The sequence below is a fragment of the Manis pentadactyla genome, chromosome 11, assembly GCF_030020395.1.
Source record: "Manis pentadactyla isolate mManPen7 chromosome 11, mManPen7.hap1, whole genome shotgun sequence".
NCBI lineage: Eukaryota > Metazoa > Chordata > Mammalia > Pholidota > Manidae > Manis > Manis pentadactyla.
The window spans coordinates 121549063-121567974 of NC_080029.1; the positions used below are offsets into that span (position 1 = coordinate 121549063).

The 18912-nt window shown below is 44.9% G+C and overlaps 1 protein-coding gene across 3 annotated transcripts; it reads right to left on the reverse strand.

The window, feature by feature from the left end:
* Window positions 1-293: 293 nt before the first annotated feature.
* Window positions 294-13456, reverse strand: UBL7 (ubiquitin like 7). 3 transcript variants are annotated; one of them, XM_036907726.2, is made up of 11 exons: window positions 13362-13456; window positions 11824-12036; window positions 10712-10831; window positions 6443-6525; window positions 5599-5683; window positions 4990-5047; window positions 4127-4260; window positions 3819-3868; window positions 3406-3573; window positions 2821-2943; window positions 294-542 (listed from the first exon to the last, which is right to left on the reverse strand). In XM_036907726.2, the coding sequence occupies exons 2-11, from the start codon at window positions 12005-12007 to the stop codon at window positions 405-407; spliced, it is 1143 nt and encodes a 380-aa protein (XP_036763621.1). In that variant the 5' UTR covers window positions 12008-12036; window positions 13362-13456; the 3' UTR covers window positions 294-404. The 3 variants fall into 3 exon arrangements, with proteins under 3 accessions (XP_036763621.1, XP_036763622.1, XP_057344956.1); XM_036907727.2 differs by lacking the exon at window positions 13362-13456 and adding an exon at window positions 13186-13355; XM_057488973.1 differs by lacking the exons at window positions 6443-6525; window positions 11824-12036; window positions 13362-13456.
* Between the last annotated feature and the right edge of the window lie 5456 nt (window positions 13457-18912).

Consider the following 18912-nt stretch of genomic DNA (forward strand, 5'->3'; position numbering starts at 1 on the left):
CTGATGGACAGTGACTGCATTGGGGTGTGGGTGGGGACTTGATAATATGGGTAAATGTAGTAACCACATTGTTTTTTCATGTGAAACCTTCATAAGAGTGTATATCAATCATACCTTAATAAAAATAAGTAAAAAAAAAAGAAAAAAGAAAAAAAGTTTCTCCACCCAGGGCCCAGAAGCAGGGGCCATCCATGCTCCCCAGTGTCACAGCACCAAGATCCACACACGCCACGCATGCTCCACTGCCTCCACCGGCTCAGAGCAGCCAGAAAGGCCAAGCACTGGACAAAGCAGAAGGTCAACCATCAGGTGTATTGGGAAGAGGAGAGATGGGGCACCTTCAGGAGTGCCCCCATGCTCAACTGCCTTGGCAATCAGCTGCGGGCTCAGGAGAAGCAGGGAGGTCATGGGGCTCCTCCGGCAAAGATGAGTTCCAGGGCCGCTTGGATGTCCCCCCCCGTGGCCTGCAGGGCCCGCAGGCTCAGCTCATCATCCTGGATGCCCATGTCACGCAGCTGCTGCAGCTGGGGCTGCCACTGGCTCTGCAGAAAGACAGGACCAGGCAGGAACTGTTAGCCGGAGTCCCACGGACGCTCACGCAGGTCTACGCTTCTGGGAGGGAGAGGAAGCTGGGTCCCGACAGCAAAGTTGCTGATGTGAAGTTCCTCAGGACCCAGGGCTTCTAGGAAAACTACAAGAGGCCTCAGGATTTAGAGACCAAACTAGAAGTTCTTTCCAATAAAAAGAGGAATGTTTTAACATAAGGATTAAAAGAGAAAGCACAAATTTCTCAGTCTAAATTTCAAAATACTTCTTTTTCCTGTATGTGTACAGACACACAGATACACACACACATACGCAAATGGGATGGGAGGGATAAACTTTAAAATTCGTTTTATTTCTGAGCATGACGCACAGTGAAAGTCCTTCTCGCATTCACTCCCATATCCAACCCAGATAACCAATTTTGTCTCCTCTGAGGAAATATAAATAAGCATTCCTGTATTTACCCTTTTCTTATACCTCTGTTCGACAACCATCCCCCCACTTTTCCCCCCAATCTTCTGTCATTACAAACAGTGCTGCAGTGAGTGACTCTGTGCAGATGTCATCTTCTACATGTACATACCCAGGATAAATTCCAAGAAGTGGGACTGCAAAGAATTAGGTGGCTTTAAGGATTATCTGTACTTCCTTTTTCATGAATAGTCTGTTTGTATCCTCAGCCATTTCTCTATGTAGTTGGTGGTCCTAAATTACTAGAACTTCTACACATCAGAAAGGTTTTGCCCTTTGTCAGATACTATGTTAGATTTTCCCCCAGCTTATTGTTAGAATTCAGTCTGCTATTTTGTTTGTTTGTTTGGTTGGTTTGGTTTGATTCGCACAAATTTTTACTTTTACACACTCACAGGAGTTATGTAATGGCTCCTGGATTTTGACTTTCAGCTAGGAAAAGCCTTCTCTACTGTAAGGGTTTAAAGAACTAACCCACATTTTTTCAGCATTTACAAAGCTTCACTGGTATTTGTATCTCATGAAGAAGGAAGTGCACAACTTCGGGAAAACAATGTGTTCACACGTGGGAGGAAGGCAGAGAAGCAGAGGTGAAATGCCAACTCAGAGAGGCAGGCGGGCAAGGGGAGGATGTGGAGGGAGGGCTTTTAAACACCACACAAAACAAATGGGACCCACTTCACTGACCAGGTGGAGCCAGTGAAAGCTTGAGCTGCAGACAGAGGGAACAGGCCTCTAGCTGCTGTAGATGAAGGAACGGAAAAGACAAGCCGTCCACGGGCCCAGCTCCTGGTCCCCTCACTATCCACCAGGGCCTCAGGCGGGCAGAGAAAACCAATGGGCTTGAACTCTGTCTTTCCCACTTGCTGGCTTTATGACCATGGACAACTTCCAGAAACAATACTCACCCCCCAGGTTTACCATGAGGAGCAAAGGAAACAGAGTGAAGCAGACAGTCCATGCACGGAGACATGCAATTACATGTTGATCCCTTGGGTCTTCCACTTAATTGCTAGGATGTCCTTTCCGTGACACGGAGTGGACAGTGTCACTCCTCGCGTAAAACCTTCCATGGCTCCCTGGTGACTGCAGGATCAAGTCTGAGCTCCTCACCCAGGGACTCAAGGCCCTCACACACAGGCCCCTGCTCCCCTTTCCTCGGAGTCCGTCTCAGGATTTTCCCCACTAGAGCACGGCCTTCTGGCCTTGCATTTTTCAGCATGTTAACACACACCTGCACACATCTGCTCAAATCAGCTGCCTCTGCCTGCACAGAATTCCCCCAACCAAACACCCCCTTCCCAGCCTAACCTCTAACTCATTCTTTGACAATCAACTTAAACACCCCTTCCTCAGAAAAGCTTTTTCTGACCTAGGCCCTCACCTCAAGCCTGTACTGAGCTTCTTACCTGCTACTTCCCAGTTCAGGAGCTGCCGGCTGCCCCTCCATGGCAAGAACGGCGACACCTCACCTCTACCCCAGCAGCTGGAACCGGGCCTGGTACAAATGTGCTCAAGGCTCAGTCAGCCTCACAGAATGAATGAATGACTCCTTGACCAAAACTGCCATAAGTATCCAAGCCAGGCAGACAGCAGAGTCAGGCCGTGGTCATGGGGTTACAAGAGTGCTAGAAGCCATGGGACACCTGCCCTTGCAGGGAGCATCCTCTCCTGTCACCCTGCCAGGCCCCAGCTGTCCCTCGAGGAAAGTGTGCCAAGTGCGAAGGCCCTTCAGAGCGCAGAAGAAAGCTCAGTATCCAACGTGACTAGGAAGCCGCCCAACACAGGCGCGGGGAGACTGACCTGAAGGCTGGGCTGCCCGGAGGCCTGCAGGGCGTGCTGTAGGGCTTGGCTGAAGAGATCGTTGGTGATGGGCGTCCCAGACTGGACGCTGGAGGACATTGGTGAGGTCCCTGAGGAATGGCCCTAGAGACAAAGCAGTGGTCAGTGCCGCCCTCAGAGCATCGCAGTCTCCCCACACATCCGCATCCCGTCACATCACCCCATCGTGCCCCTACGGTGCCCAACTCCCAACGGGCCTGCATGAGACAACCCCACAGAGGGGCCTAAAAGCTCATGACGTGTGCAGGAGAGGTTCAGTTCTTTTCCACTCCAGGGAAATGCAATCAAGCCCCTGACCTAGCCTAGGACCCCAGAGCTGGGAGAGACGGCCCTGAATACTAGGTCAGGACTGTGCTCAACCCCAACTTCTGCACCCTAAAGCCAGTGAGGGGAAGGACGGGCTGCAGGTACAAACCCACCAGGGCTCCAGGCAGAGGTCAGCTCAAACCAGATCTAACACCAGGCTCAGCAAAGGGAAACCCTTCTGCTGCTGGGGAGCTCCTGCCTTGGGGGCCTGGCCTCGAGTTTCCTGCCCTCCCTCCATACCTGGGTGCCAGGAGTCGGCGTGTGAGAGCTGCTCTCCGGAGTGCTGGCCAGGGCCAGGGCGGTGGCCAGCTCACTCTGGGTGATAGGCCGGGGTCCAGCAGCTCCACTGTATCCCAGGGAGGCTGGACGGGAGCTAGGTGTGCTGCTAGAGGGCGTGGACCTGGTGCTCTGGAGAAGGGAGGTACCCAGAATTAGGGAAGTGGTACTGTGACATTCCCAGATGAAACCCACCCCCACTCCAGGAACACTTCTTGGGGAGACTGCCCAAGCTGCCAGGTTCAGGAAGGAATAGTATAACATGTATCAGCCACCAAAGGGCCTATGACCACCTCCCAGCTTGGGTACGCCAGTTCCCAGGGAAGGGTGCACCCCTGTGTGATCTCGTCCAAACGGGGGGCAGTTAGGCCACTTACTGGATGAAAGTCGTCCTCATCATCAGAGAGCCCTTCAAACAGGAAGCCACCTGGAGGAAGAACAGACTTCAGGAGGAAGAACAGAAAGGCACAGGCGCAGCTCCAAAATCATCTCAGCCCAGATACTCTCCAAATTCCTATTTTCATCTCTCCCCTTGGAAAATTACAGGACAGATGCACAGCCTGACTCAAACTGAGAGTTCCCAAGGAACGCCCTCTGCCAGCACTATACATAGCCACTGAGCAAAGCCAATCCCTGGGCCACTGCCGGCTGCCGAGGGGGCCTGTTACGCTATCCTGGGGCTCACCTGGCATGTCCCGGTATGAGCTGGAGGGTATGTTCCGGGAAGAGGAGTCAGCTCCTGGCAGTGGGGTGCTGCCTGCCACTGAGTGCAGAACCAGGACAATGGCATTGACCAGCGCTGGGTGGGCAGGCACCAACCTAGGGGAGGGGCAGGAAGAAACCTAAGAGTGACTCAGATGGAAAGAGAATCCTGGGTAGGCCGGAGTTGTGGGCACCCCTCACCACCATCAAGCTGCCTATGCCTGCTCTTACATGCCTCAGCATTTAATAAATGTCTTCAGCACCTCCCTCCACTTGGCTTTGTGGCCCTGCCCTGTTGCCAGTAATGGCAGCAAGGTCTTCAGTTCTGGGATCCACCGCTGGTACTTTACCTCCCCTTCTGGCAATCTGGCAAGGCATGATGGGACACCTGCAGCCTAGGAGGCTCAGGGGTCAGGCTGGGGTCTCAACTCCACCACTACTTTCCTGGGCAATCTTTGACAGGCCCCTTCTCTTCCTAGAATGGGGCTGTTTTCTTGCAAAATAAGGAACAAATCTTTACTGTCCCTTTCAGCTCCAAAATTTAAGGATCAATGCACCTGCTTATTTGCCCAGTTTAAAATATTTCAAAGGCTCAGTAAAATCTACAGAATGAGATCTAAACTGAGCCTGGCCTGAAAAACTGCCTCCCTCAGAACCCTGCTTCATCTCGCCACCTCCACGTGTCCCAGCAAACCCTGCTCTTCTCACCTCCTGACATTTTTAGAAGGCAGACTTGGGGAGAGACCGGGAGGAGCTCCAAAAGCAGAATCCAGAGCGACAGTTAGGTTTCTGGCCCAAGCATACGAGGAGTGGCAGGGTACCCTTTAATAAGGTGGGTCTACTTACGTATCTAGCATGTTGGGATCAGCGAAGACAGAGAAGAGGTCCTTGTCCTGGAGAACGCCTGAAAGAGAATAGGGCTCACCTCAGACACTGCAATCTAGCCAAATCCAGGAGGGAGAACGGGCTTTAGGCCTCAGAGCAACCAGCTCAACAGGGACACCGGACCACAGTGCACCCTGAGGAGAAGTGGAGGAAACAAAGCACCAGAAGTACAACGCAAGCATTCTCCATCTTGTTCCCTACTTGCTACCTCCCCCTGCACTTAGATCGCATACTGTCTATCAACATGCCAGTGTCTTTTCCCCATACCTCAGGGTTCTTCCCTTATCCATCAAGGTGTACAGGAAGTCTTCCCTGATTGCTTTGGTTTGGGCTAACTGCTGCCCTCATCTGGCATCCTCACAGTCTCATTTTGATGGTAGTTAGGCCATGATTTCTTTGCGGGGCTGACAGCTCTTGAAGGGCTGGGTATATGGAACACACCTTAGTTACCCCCCCCACCCCCGACCACAAGACCAGTAATTCTTCAAAACGTGGTCAAAGACCTTTAGAGTTAATTGCGAGGTTGCACCTTCTCCAACAACGCCTCCTCAAGCTCAGTTCTGCACTTACCAAGAGCAATGGGGTCACTGCTGAGGCCTGGGGTGGCCACGATGATTTGATCCAGAGACTCCTTGTTGCTGAGCATCTTAAAGACCTGCAGGAGAAATGGAGGAGGGCTGAGCACCCCAACCAGCTCGATCCACTAAGCAAACACCACGTTCTGCTGAAGTACCTTCTCCCTCTAAGCACCTGCACATATACCACCACATGGAACAACAGCCCCAGGAAACAGAGAGCCCCTTTTTTTCTCTGCGACAGTGGTTTACTGGAAGGGAAACAAATGATTTTAAAAAGCAAGATCACAGTAAACCTTCAACCTCTGGTCCTTTCCCTTATCTACAGTTCTAATGCTTCCAAAATAAAGCTCTTGATATAAGCCCACTAACAAAGGTTTCTCTAGGTCCCAAAAGTCCTTTCCAATCTCTGTACAATTATCATTTCATATTCACATGCATTGGGAAGTTCACACAGCTTTATTAATTTTGCTCATCGACTCTCCTGTAGAAAGACACCAGTGCACTTTCCCAGGGAGGAAATCCAGGTAAGGACTGGTGGGCAGGCAGTTCAGCCAAAGTCAAAGAATGAGGCCCAGCAGAGACAATATGTGGATCCTCTGCCAGGAGAGGCGAATCATTATCAGTAGAGGGAATCAACAGTGCCTATAACTCAGAGCGCCTCTCTGGGGGAAGCCAGGACTCTACTGAGACCCACAGACATGGCAACAACTCCCGGAGGAACTCTTGGTAGACACGGCAATGGGCTTGCAGCTCCCACTCTACCCCACTCGACAGCATTCACACCCTCTCCTGCAGTCCTGGCAAAAGTCCGTGACGGGGGAGCGGCGCACACTCACCGCCTCCCTGTAGGAGGAGCTGCCGTGCAGGGCAGTGTGCAGCACCCGGAACTCCCGCAGGGCAGCCACCTTATCCACAGGTTCTGGAGACAAGACACTCGGTTACCTGCAACGTGGGATGGGGTGCCCCCACCGTGGATGCAGAACATCAGCTCGGCATGTGCCGGATGCAGCTGAGTCTGCATCACCCTTCCCTCATCACCCCGCTGGAAACGTGAGCATCCACTCAGAAAAACCGTTATGCCACAGATGCGAGAAGTACACTCTCTCTCAAGCATCTTCAGTAGATAAAACAAATTCGAGTTTGAGCAGAGGTGAATCTTACCACATAAAAGAGACTGCTCTGATCAGTATCCCACTGCAGGAACCCTAGACTTCTTACAGTTGGAAAGGAGGGAGGGATCAGCAACTCAGCAGATTTTTATGCAGTGATTTAAAGTAAGTGCTGCAAGCCATCTGAACAATCTGGAGCTATGTTAACACCGTATGTTAAGAGAAAGAAATGGAACACAAAGTTGTATGTGCTTTCTCTAGCAAAACTACGTAAAATGTGTCAGTGTGCAAGGGGTCCAAGGCTAGAAGGGAACAAAGGGAAGAACGGCATTCAGGAAGGGTGACAGGGTCAGGGGTAATTGTTTTCTTGATATTTTCTTTCAGGCTTCTGTAATATTATTTTGAATTAAAAAAAAAAAAAGGACCAAGAAAATACACTGCACTCCTATGAGTGTTTCACTGGGACTCAAAGCTCCTTTTTGATAACTGGACACTGATTCACATACATGGGAAAGTTTAGTAGTTGTCTTAGTTTTACTTGGTTACACTACTACTTGGAACATCAGTCCATTTTATAGGTGAAGAAATGGGGGTAAAAGGAGGGAAAGTGGGCAGGAAGTTCACCCTGGGTCACACTTTTAAAAGTGCCCAAATAGGACAGCTACTTGTGACTATACAGACTGTGCACTGCCCAACTCCAGGGGCACCATTCCCAAAGAGAAGTGAACGGCACCCCTGGAGTTCAGTGTGGTAACTACATCTTTACCTATAGTTCTAATCATAAGGGTTGTCTCGTTTGTAAAATATTCATCTTAACTAAATTAACTAATTTATGTACTCAACAAACATGTACTAAACATTTATTCCATGTCTGGTTTGAGGCAAAGCACAGGGATGCAAAAAATAAGAGACCCTTCCATCATGGAAGTCTTAGGACAGTAGAAGAAATAAGATTAGATAAACACACAAAGACACAATTACAAAACACCATGCTGGGGGTGAAAGGGGGAGCCTAGTAAACATAATGTTCTTCATGTAATTGTAGATTAATGATACCAAAATATATATATATACATAAGGCATTATTATAATATGTTTTCCCTCTTTAGATGAAAGGTAATGTGATGAATAAAAAAAATACCATGCTGAGGACCTCAGCAGAGATACGGATCCCAGTGAGGGTGCTAAGAACAGGCCAACAGCTAGTACACACAGCTGTATCCCAGGGGAGGCCCTGAGAAGGTATTTAAGGTAAAGCACAGATTTACTAGAGGAAGTATTCCAAACGTAAGCAAGAATGTGTACAGTTATTAAAAGAGCAAGGAACACTGAAGGAAAAGCAAGTTACTAGGCTTTGTTTGGTGGGTTTTGTTTTTGTTTTTTTGTGGCTGGATGTTGGGTACACAACCCTGCTCAAATAGCTGGCTAAGTGAGATCCTGAAGGGATCTGTAATCTGCACAGAGAGCCATCAAAGGGACCCAGGGAGGAAGGGCGGAACTGACAGGTTCTCTTCCTACACGCATTAATCTAGATCAAGATCAAGAAATGTGTTCCCTTTTGGAAGAGCACTCAAAAATAAAATCTACCAAGCCATGACAGAACCACTTCTTTTCAGATTGAAGTTTTTTTTACCTCCCAATAAAAAGGCATTTGTTTCAAACATAAGTGTCCAGGTGGAAAAAAGGACTCTTAATATTAGTATCTTAAGCCAGTAATGAGCTAAAAGTTATGACTGTCTCTATAACACCGCTGAGCTAATCTCACCCTCTGGAAATGGGACACAGCCAGCCCAGTGCAAAGAATATGAGCTCATGAGCCAGGAAAACCAGGATTCACATCCCAGCTCTTGCATTCATTTTTTAAGTAGGCAACCTTGAAGAAATACCTTCCTGCCCTCCTTTCCTTGTCTATGAAAGGCTAAAGCTACTGCCTACCCTGCAGGACCGTTGCAATGATTAAATGAGATTTCAAACAGAAACAATCTGGCTTAAAGAAGCCACAAATGTCACTTTCCTTCTGTCAATGCCCTTCAGCCAAAAACCAGAGGGGCCCACCTTCACTGCTTCCTACGGCCAGGAGAATGCAGTCCATGCAACAGGAGGCGCCTCAGTAAGATGATGTTAGAAAGAACTTTGAGGGTTTAAGGCTTCAGCTGGGGGATTTGGATAAGTTTAAGGAAGCAGGATTTTACTCTGGGTTGGATGCTGTCAGAAAGTGGGGGTGATTTTATGGTTGGGTATCTTAATAATTAGATTAAAGTGAAATCTAGAGCAAGGTGAAAGCTATAATTGGGGAAGAAGTAGCAGTCACTCATAAAAGCCATGATAAAGGGATATGTGGTTTTTTGTGGTGTGGACAATGTTCAGGTTTTGGCCTCTCTTCAAGGAGGGTCTTATTTTTGTCTTAGTCCACAACAGTCTCAGACTAAGTGGGCTTGTAGAAGTTGGTGATCTGTGAAACTGTTCACGTTTCAATGCCTAGCTGAGGGTCAAGCCCACCTCCAGATGTTAGAGACTGCTTTTCTCTTTTCCGTTCCCATCAGTGTACAAAAGATCTTTTTGTCCTTTATGTTTAGAATTAAAAACGGAAAATTTCAAGCTGATAACCATCATAGCAATCATGAGCATTATAAAAATATGTCAAATTGCCAGTTGGACAAAGATAATCTCTTTTTTGCAGCTTAGGTTTATTATCCTTTGGGAAGCTTTTAAAACACAGGTGCAAAATTTAAACTATGAATTCCAAGCAGCACCTTTTATTAGTAAGTCAAAAAGGCATTCCAGGCTTTGCATGTTTTCTCTGAGAGCTACTTTAATACTGTTCAAATATTTTCAAGCTTCAGGAAAATAAATTACCAGCATAGCAGGAGGACTGAGCTGACTGTTTGTGGGAAGCTCTGCTAACAAGAGAACTACAGCATGAGAGGAGCTCAAGGAATTTCCAGCGTTTTTCTAATGAGAATAGCAGCAACAAAAAGCCACAAAGTTCACTGAGAAATAAACTGCTAATCTAAAGGAGTTTAGACACACACTCTCCCACTGCATTAGAAAACAGTGGGGTCTCAGTACTATTTACAATAGCCAAGAAATGGCAGCAACCTAAGTGTCCGTCAGTAGATGAATGGATAAAGAAGATGTGGTACATATACACAATGGAATATTACTCAGCCATAAGAAGAAAACAGATCCTACCATTTGCAACAACATGGATGGAGCTAGAGGGTATTATGCTCAGTGAAATAAGCCAGGCAGAGAAAGACAAGTACCAAATGATTTCACTCATATGTGGAGTATAAGAACAAAGGAAAACTGAAGGAACAAAACAGCAGCAAAATCACAGAATCCAAGAATGGACTAACGGTTACCAAAGGGAAAGGGACTGGGCAGGATGGGTGGGAAGGGAGGGATAAGGGCAGGGAAAAAGAAAGGGGGTATTACGATTAACATGTATAACGTGGGGGGAGCATGGAGAGGGCTGTGCAACACAGAGAAGACAAGTAGTGATTTTACAGCATCTTACTACGCAGATGGACAGTGACTGTGAAGGTGTATGTGGGGGGGACTTGGGGAAGGGGGGAGCCTAGTAACCATAATGTTCTTCATGTAATTGTAGATTAATGATAATAAAATGAATTTTAAAAAAAGAAAAAGAAAAAAGAATACATGTATGTAATTTCACTTTGGCTTAGCTTACATTATCAAATTTATTCTTTTGAAAAAATCATTAAACTTTGAAGTAGATTATCTGAAACCTCAAAAAATAAAAAAAAAAAGAAAGAAAACAGTGGGTAATGAACTTAAAAGGTAAAGAAATAAATCTTCCATTGGTGCTGTTGGCCACAAGAAGATCAAAATTGCACTATTTATCAATGTGGTCTAATTCAAAAGTAATAAAGATCTCCTCTATCAGGATCTCAGTAAATCGCCCCTTTGCTCTCTCCAAGCCCATGCCTCAAGCACACACAGACCCTTCCCTGTAGAACCCTCACCCCTCACCCGGTTTCTGATCGGGCTCCGGCCAGGACTTGCGCAGAACATGGACCGTGGACCCAGGCTGGATGCCGTAGAAGTCAAGAGTCTGGTCATCTTTGAGCTTCCGGCCACAGTAGATCAGATCTGAAAAAACAACTACCCATTTATATACTGCTCCTCAAAACAATTTAGATGGTTTCTGTTCCCTAAAAACCTTATCTTGATTGGACAGACAGCTGGAGAATGATACATGCTTTAAAAAATAATCCAGTTTAAATGGCAGTAGACTCATAGACACTGAGAAGTGACTAGTGGTTACCAAGGGGGAGGGGTTGGGCAGGTGCAGGGGGGGGCAAAGGAGGGGGATAAAGGGGCACAATAATTCACAATCACAATTGTGATCACAGGACTGCTGAACCACAGGAATGTACTTTTGAAACCAACACAAGACTGTATATTGACACTTTCATTAAAAAAAAAATCTTATTTTTAAAAATCTTGTGTAATAAATGCATTTTTAATAACAACTGTTAGCAAATACAAGCTCATAAAATACAGAATCTGTGCCCAGGAAGGCTCTGGAGCTTAACATCACAGAGATCACTTGGTTCAAACGAATGGGAAAAAGCAGCAACAGTGAAGGATAGATCCAGTGTTTTATTGGCTTAACACATTTTTTGCCAGATGGATCCACAGCAAATTACACTTAGAGCTTAATTATGGTCTGTTTAAATCCCTTCTTTCTTCACCTAGAATGCCCTTGCCATCTTCCTTCCATTTTTACCGCCTTCCCTCCAACCAACCAAAAATCCTTCTACCCCTCCCTTAAGAGCCATCTCACATGCCATATGCGGGCCCTTTCCTGACAGGCTCCTCCTCTAGGAGGAGAAAGGATTCAACAGTGTCAGAGTTAAGATACTTTTTGAGAAAGTAGTTTGGTATAATGCACAACTGAAATGCAACCAACAGTTCTATTACACTAACTGTGTTTCTATTAACCCAACAACACTCCCCTGGAGTGCTAACATTATGAGGCAACAAATCCCATACTCTTTCATTTACCCTTCTAACTCCATAAGTATCCTCCCTCAGAAGAGACGAGAACAGCAGCCCATCCCCAGTCCACAGTGACTCACCAATCAGCTCAGGGTCTGGAACAGACTCTTGGAGTTTGCCAGCAATGAGCTGCTTCAGAAATGAAATACTATAGCCCCCCAGTGAGTATTCTCCCAGTTCTGTCTCTGGCAACTGAAGAATAGACTTTGGGGCAAGTGGCTGGTCAGCCAGCTTCACTGCCAGGTGCCAATCTGAGAGAGACATCCTCTCTCTTTCACGCTCTCTCTTTCTCCCTGTAAAGGAATAAAACCTTAGTGGTTAAAGGACCAATACCCTACACCAACCCCACCCCACCAAGGCGCTGAATGAGAGAGAATTCAGTGTGACACTGTCAGAAAAGCATACGAGACATCAGGAAACCAGAACTAGAATCTGGGGTCCTCTCTTTTTGCTCATCCTATGATGGATAACAAGAAACTTTAGATCTCTAGGTCTCAGTTTCTTTATCTTTAAAGTGAACATAAAAACACCATCCCACCTAAGAGGAACATTGTGAGGTTCAATTGAGATCATCTAACCATCTTCCCATCATGTACACTCCTTATTTCCAATTTTCTTCATCAACTCTTGCTTGAATTATAACAGCTCTATAACAAGCTCCCTGCCTCTTGCTTCTTCCTATCAAATATCCATGCTGCCACCCAACTCATCATTTTAAAACACAGATCTGACCAATTCACTCGTCTTAGAACCCCAAACCAAAGTCTAAACTCTGCAGCCTGGCTTACAAATATTCATTGTTCCCTTTGCCAACCTTCCTCCCCAACAGAGCCTGGACCTGTCGCACTCTCCCCAGCACTTCACGTTCCACCCTCACTAGGCCTCCATCCGTAACAAGCCTCCCTCCCACCACCACCAGTTGACACCTCTGGTTATTTAACTCCAGTTGAATTCCTCTTCCGTCTTTGGCCTGTTTAACAAACTCCTACCAAGATCAACACAAATATAATTCTTCTGTCTCCTCTCCCTTTCCTCTGTGGTTTCCACATTCCCTCAGGGCAAAGGGTTACAAAACTCTATTTAATTCTCAATCTTCCACCCCCATCCCATTATCAGAGGCCCTTGAAAGCAAAGACTAGAATTTTTTGCCTTTATTGTCCGAATGTCTGGCAGATACGGGTGCCCAGAAAATGTACAAGAAACTCTAAGGGCGGAAGAATCTCGTAGGGCCAGACAAGTCCTTGTTGTAATCATTATTGCTTCCAAACAGGCCTCTAGCAGGAAAGAGTAAAGAAAACGCTGTGAGGCTTCCAGGCCGACCAGCAGACCCTAGGGCACCCTCAAGGTACCTTCCGTCTCCAGCTTTACAAGGAAGGGAACAGGTCTTTTTATATATCAAATCCCATTTAATCCTCACAATTGTTCTTTGAGGCGGGCATTACCATGCACATACTAAAGACGAGCAAACTGAGACTCAAAAAGGTAAAGTCTCCTTCCCAAGGTCACAGAGAGCCAGTGGCGGGGCAGGGACACTCTTCTTTGGTGACGATGCCACGGCTCCCATGCTAAGCAGCCCACACACGTCCAGCACGCGCGGCCCAGGTCCCAGCGCGCTCACCCGTCCCGCGTAAAGAACCCGGCCGCAGAGCCGCCAGTATAAACACTCACTCCGGTCCTTTCGCCGGAAACCGGAAACTTCAGGCTGCACTCTGGGAGTTGCAGTTCTTGCTGCGGCCCCGCCCCTTATAAATAGCTGGCCGGCAAGGGGCGCTACTTGCAAAGCTTCCGGTTCCGGGGGGCGTGATTTCTGGGCTTTTTGAAATTTCCTGCGCGAGGCCCTCGGTGAGTTCGCTGGGAAGGGCTCTGTTTCCTGCTGGTGCTCCAGAGGGCGCGGGTCGTGAGAGGGAGGCCTGGTGCAAGACTTACTGCCCGGTGAGTCCCGCGCTTCCCCGGGAGGCACGCGGAGGCCGTCGGCCACGCTGGGTTGTTGCAGCACCGCAGGTGGGGACGCCCGCTGCCGGGCCTCGGCGAGCCCGCGGACGTCCGCCTCCCCTCCTGCTTCGATCCTCCGAGCCCTCCATCCCGGAGGGCCCTGTCCCGAGCGCCTTTTCTTCAGGCACGCCCAGCGGTTCGTCTCAGCCCCCACCTTGAAACAGCTCGCCCTCTGGTGAAGTCAGCCGGAAGTCCGGGGAGAGGAAATCCCGAGGCAAAATACCTCTAGAACCGAAATCAGTCAAAGGGAGAAATAAAGTTTAAAGCCCGTTTATTCTTTACAAACTGCAGGCCGGCGCCGTGTCTTTCTCCTGCTCCGGCAGAAGCAAGCCAGGCCCTCCCTTAACCTCTCAGGTTCCGAGAAGCCCCGGTTGCCCTGGTAATTACCTATTGATATGCAGATGAGCTTACTCCACCCCTGAGGAACGCCTGTTGATATGCAGATGTACTAAAGCCAGGCGAGATATTCTGGGAATATTACAGTTTTGCCCACGTTAGCCCTTTTGTGCTCCTCGCCTCCGGCTTCTCGCGGCAAACCCACTATAAGGGTATACCAGGAACCCAAGGATGAATCCCTCTAGAAGTTGGCTCATTGAGGGGAGGTACTGAGTCAGGCTCCTGGTACTTCCCAACATGCAATGGTGCAGTTTCTGTAACGGTCATTCACAGAACAGATTTGGGGAGGGGAATTTCCATTGAACTCAAGGAGAAACTACATATTTTAGATGCACGATTAGAATTGTATTGCATTTGCGAAGAAGTTAGGATTAGCTAAAATATTGAAGAGGGGCTACTTTGACTTTACTCAAGAAATTAAGGAAAACAAGAAACAAGCAAAACAGGTGAATATAAAATAATGAGGTTGATCATAGCAGATAAAGGCTGATACGGAGTGCACAAACGTAAAAACAACTCGAACATCCCAATGTACGGCCTGGGACCAGGGCAGCAACTGGAGGGATAGCTGAGCTGAGGAGAGCAGACAAACTGCAGCGTCTGGGGGGGGGCCTAATGTTGGAGGTGCTTCACCCCTCTGCTGTTCTCAAGTTACTGGGGAGATTTTCACAAAGTATGTCAATCCGTCTTAAGGCTGAAGCCCGTGTTCCTCATGGCTGTCCCCAAAACTCCTCCTCCCCCATCCTACCAATCTTTAGATAAAACCTCTCAGAAATCCTTTCTAACGGTCCAGCCCTCTTTAGGCTCCTTCCTCTCATATCTACTAAAGTACTTGCACCAGAACCACATACTTTAGGGTTTTATTAAACTTTGTTCAGTATTGTGTCTTAACTGCCTGCAGGAGACAGGAACCCCTTCTTTTGTTTTTCTCAAAAGTGGAGCTGAATATACCAGGTGCGTTGAATTTCTTGTTTCATTTGATTTCATTATAATCTCCATAGGGGAATGAATAATAACTATCTTACACTCCACTTTGTCTTCAGCACTTGACCAGGGCCTGGCTCATAGTAGGTGAGCAATAAATATGTGTGGAATAAATAATTCAGGCCAAAGCTATCTACCAAATGTGGTTGACTAACTGTAGCTTGTTGCTCCCAGGAAAGGAGGTAAGCCTCTCTTTATCATTACAATTGTAATGATAAATTATTAACAAATGAAGGAATAACCCAGGACCAAACAGGTTCTTTGGCAACTAATTTATGAAATAAGTGCTGTGCTTGGAAGTGAGGGTCAGCTTCTAGATAAAATTGGAAGCCTAGACAGAAGACAAACATGGATGACCAGACATGTGGTAAAAAGGAAAGTGTTCGGGCCCACTCCTTCAGCCAATCCATATTTGGAGACATTGATACCCTCATTAGCTCTCTCAGAGAAAGTCGTGGACAATTATTCATTAAACCTTCAAGAGGTTATTTGGCCCAATTATTAGCTGTTAGAAAACAAAACATTAGAATGCACATTTGTGATTTTAAAATAACTTTTTTCTGTTCACAAAATTAATATGGGGATTCTGGGTCTGGCAAATAGCAAATGAAAATCATCTGTATATACTTCTGCTACAAACAAATGCATAAATTAATATACTTACTTAAAAATCACATAGCTATGGTCCCAGGAGAAATGGAAAATCCTCAGATGCCAGAAATGAAGGGGTAACTGGAAATAAGACAGTGAACTTGAAAGTGGATGAGTACCTCTCCAGAGAGATTAGTAGGAATCCTGGAAACCTTGGAGAATTTTGTTGTACCACCAAAGCACTGGTTGCCTCAGAGATCGAAACTGACACTACTACATGAAGTTGAAGCCCTTGCACCCTAAGTAAAAGGGCAGACTGACTACAAGAGCAAACACACCAAACCCTTGTATCAGCACTAAGAGAAGAAAAGTTCTCTCTCCTTGGCTGTGAGGACAGGGCAGTGAAAGGGGATCAATGTCTTCCCTGAGAATTTGAAACCCTACACCTGTACTTTCTGCAAGTTTGTGGTCAAATTTTCCCAGAAACATCCAAAATTGGTTCAATGAATAGATACAGAAACTGAGGCAGTCCATTAAGAGATTAAACATTCAGTAGCAGGAGAAAATTGTAGTTGAGTGGCTTTCTGTGAGTGAAGTTGACTAGGCTGTGGTCTGCTACTTAATAAGGGAGAAAAGGTAAATAACATGTCACTTGAGTGCTTACAATTAAAAATTTTTTATCCAGTTTATTCAAGACTAAAGGTATGAAAATAAAGTAAGTTAGGATCCTCTTAGTTAACTATTACCTTGAGTTTTGTTAAGCCAGCTTTACTTAGAGATAATTTACATCCAATAAAATGTACACTTTTTTTAAAATTTTGGTCCTGGGGCTCATGGTTAAGCAAATACAAATCGTCTTTGGAGCAACACTACCAAAACCCATGCCATCCAACAGGATAGAAGAAAGCTAAACTGAAAATTTCACATAAAGAAAGCAAATGTTCATGGAAATAAGCAGTATAAGAAAGAGCAGAAAAACAAACAAAAGCCAAAAATGTCAGATATTAATTAGGAAGTCAACAAAAAAAGGCAAATAGAATAAGGACGATAAAATTTATTAAAGACACTAAAGAAAGAATTATGACATGATAAAAAAGAACAGGCATACATGAGAAAAACCAAAAAACTTTTAGAGGGAAGGATGGTCCCTAAAATTAAGAATTCAACAGATGTAGGTCCTTGTCAAAAATGCATACTGTGAATATCTTCTCCCAATTGATGGCTCACTTTTTTACTCTCTTAATGGTATTTTTAAAGAATTTCTTAAAAGTTCAACTTTATTTTGACGGATAGTCTTTTTGTATCCTATTTAAGAAAACTTTGTCCTGATTATACAGACACTTTCCCATGCTTTCTTGTGTAAGTTTCAACTTTCATATTTTCAAGTCTGGAAGCTAGAGGTGCGTTTATTGCCACTGTGATGTCCTTTCCAGTCCCTCTTAGTGGATAAGCTTAGAAGTATATGAATGTTTACACATAGAAACCCATTCATCTATATTTCCACTTCATATATATATTATATATTCATATACATGTTATATTATGAAAGGTAAGTATAAATTATATATGTTTTCATGCCAATACTTCAGATTACAATCCAACACCGCATCTTTTCTAGTCTTCCCTTCTCTGTAATTTTACCTCTTCTCAAAAATGGCTTCTGTTTTCCACAATGTATTTGCCTGCATTGCTCATGTTGAATCCGTGGTGCCGTCACTGGAGCCTTCAGCTTGAGGCTGAGTCCTTTTAGCGTACAGCTATAGGTGTTTTTTGATAGTTTCCTTACTGTCTAGCATGGCAAGAATTTGAAGCTCATGTACATTTCTTGCCCCAGACACAAGAATAAGCCATTACTTCAAGAAGCTCAGATGGTTTTTAGTGGCAAATTTTATTTCAAGACCACAGTCTGGGCACTAGGGATACTTACTGCTACTGGAAAAGTCGTTATTTCTAAGCTACTGCAGTGAACAGAGCTAGGGAGAGATCTATATATCTATATCCCCATATTTATATCTAGTTCTATATTCATCGGGATGCATAGATATTTATACTGCTACATCAGATTCAAGACTACATGGGCCTATGTAACCTTTTCTGTATTGTGTGTTTATTTCCTTTCTTCTGCCCTGAGAATTCTAGTTCTCAAGAACATAGGGGGTATTCCATAATTACTCATTTACTTTATACCACACTACATATACAAGTGTCCAGAATAACTACACCACCATCATCAACAGTGTAATTAGAAAAGTTTAAATTTTTTTGTATATGCTCTTTTTATTCTACTCTATCCACTCCTCTCCATATTAACAGATGTATTATATTTTATCTGAAGCTATAACCATTAAATACTTCAACTTCTTCCTTTTAACACTTTTAATTCTCAAAAAAATTCTATGTTTAATGCTCACCCCTCATTTTTTACAATTGAAACTCATTTTCTACGAAATTTCTCAGGAAGGGCTACAATATCCCTTGAGTTTTTTCATGTTAATAGCAATTCATCTGCCACTTTCACAGTTGAAAATCTGTTTTCTAAATAGAAAATCCTTGACTCTTTCCTTGAGAGATTTCTTTGATATATTTCTTTTTTTTTTCTGACAATGAAAACCTAATTTTCTTTCCCTTATAAGTTACTTGCTCTTTTTGCCCAGTTACCAAAATAAGTTTTTTTCTTTTTCTATAAGGTACAATAATTTTACTAGCCTATCTCTTGATGTAGCTTGTTTTAGATGAGTAGCTTCAAAATGTAGTCTCAGATTTTTTTTTATTTCGGGAAAGCTGTTTTGAATTTTAAGTTTTAGAATAGTTCTGTTCTCTTGTTTTAGTTTGCTTCTTAAGGGGAGTTTTGTTATCCATATGTTGGATCTTCATTGTCTTTCTTCAATATTTGTCACTTTTTCTCAAATCTTTTTCTATCACTTTATTTCTTTTCTTTTTTAAGATATACTTCCTTTTCACCATACATAGTATTATCTGTTATATTTATTCCCTCTTTTGCTCCTTTTGGTTTAGACTTCATTTTGTATTGTTTTTTTTTTCTTTAATTTGTAATTTTCTTAACTGAGTTCTCTCACCTCATTTCTGAGTTTTCTTAATTCCAATTGATGTGCTTTCATATTTTATGTCATTTTCTTAGGAACTTTGAGTTCATTTTGAAATAGATGATTGTAGCTTTTGTATATTTCTTCCTCATTCTTAGGATT

Excerpts from the sequence above, each read along its gene's own strand:
- UBL7 (XM_036907726.2), bottom strand. The coding sequence starts at position 12,007 with ATGTCTCTCTCAGATTGGCACCTGGCAGTGAAGCTGGCTGACCAGCCA. Across the intron at positions 6,526-10,711 it reads GGAGCCCGATCAGAAACCGG|AACCTGTGGATAAGGTGGCT; the intron begins GTGAGGGGTGAG and ends TCTTGTCTCCAG. Across the intron at positions 5,684-6,442 it reads GCTCCTCCTACAGGGAGGCG|GTCTTTAAGATGCTCAGCAA; the intron begins GTGAGTGTGCGC and ends TTTCTCCTGCAG.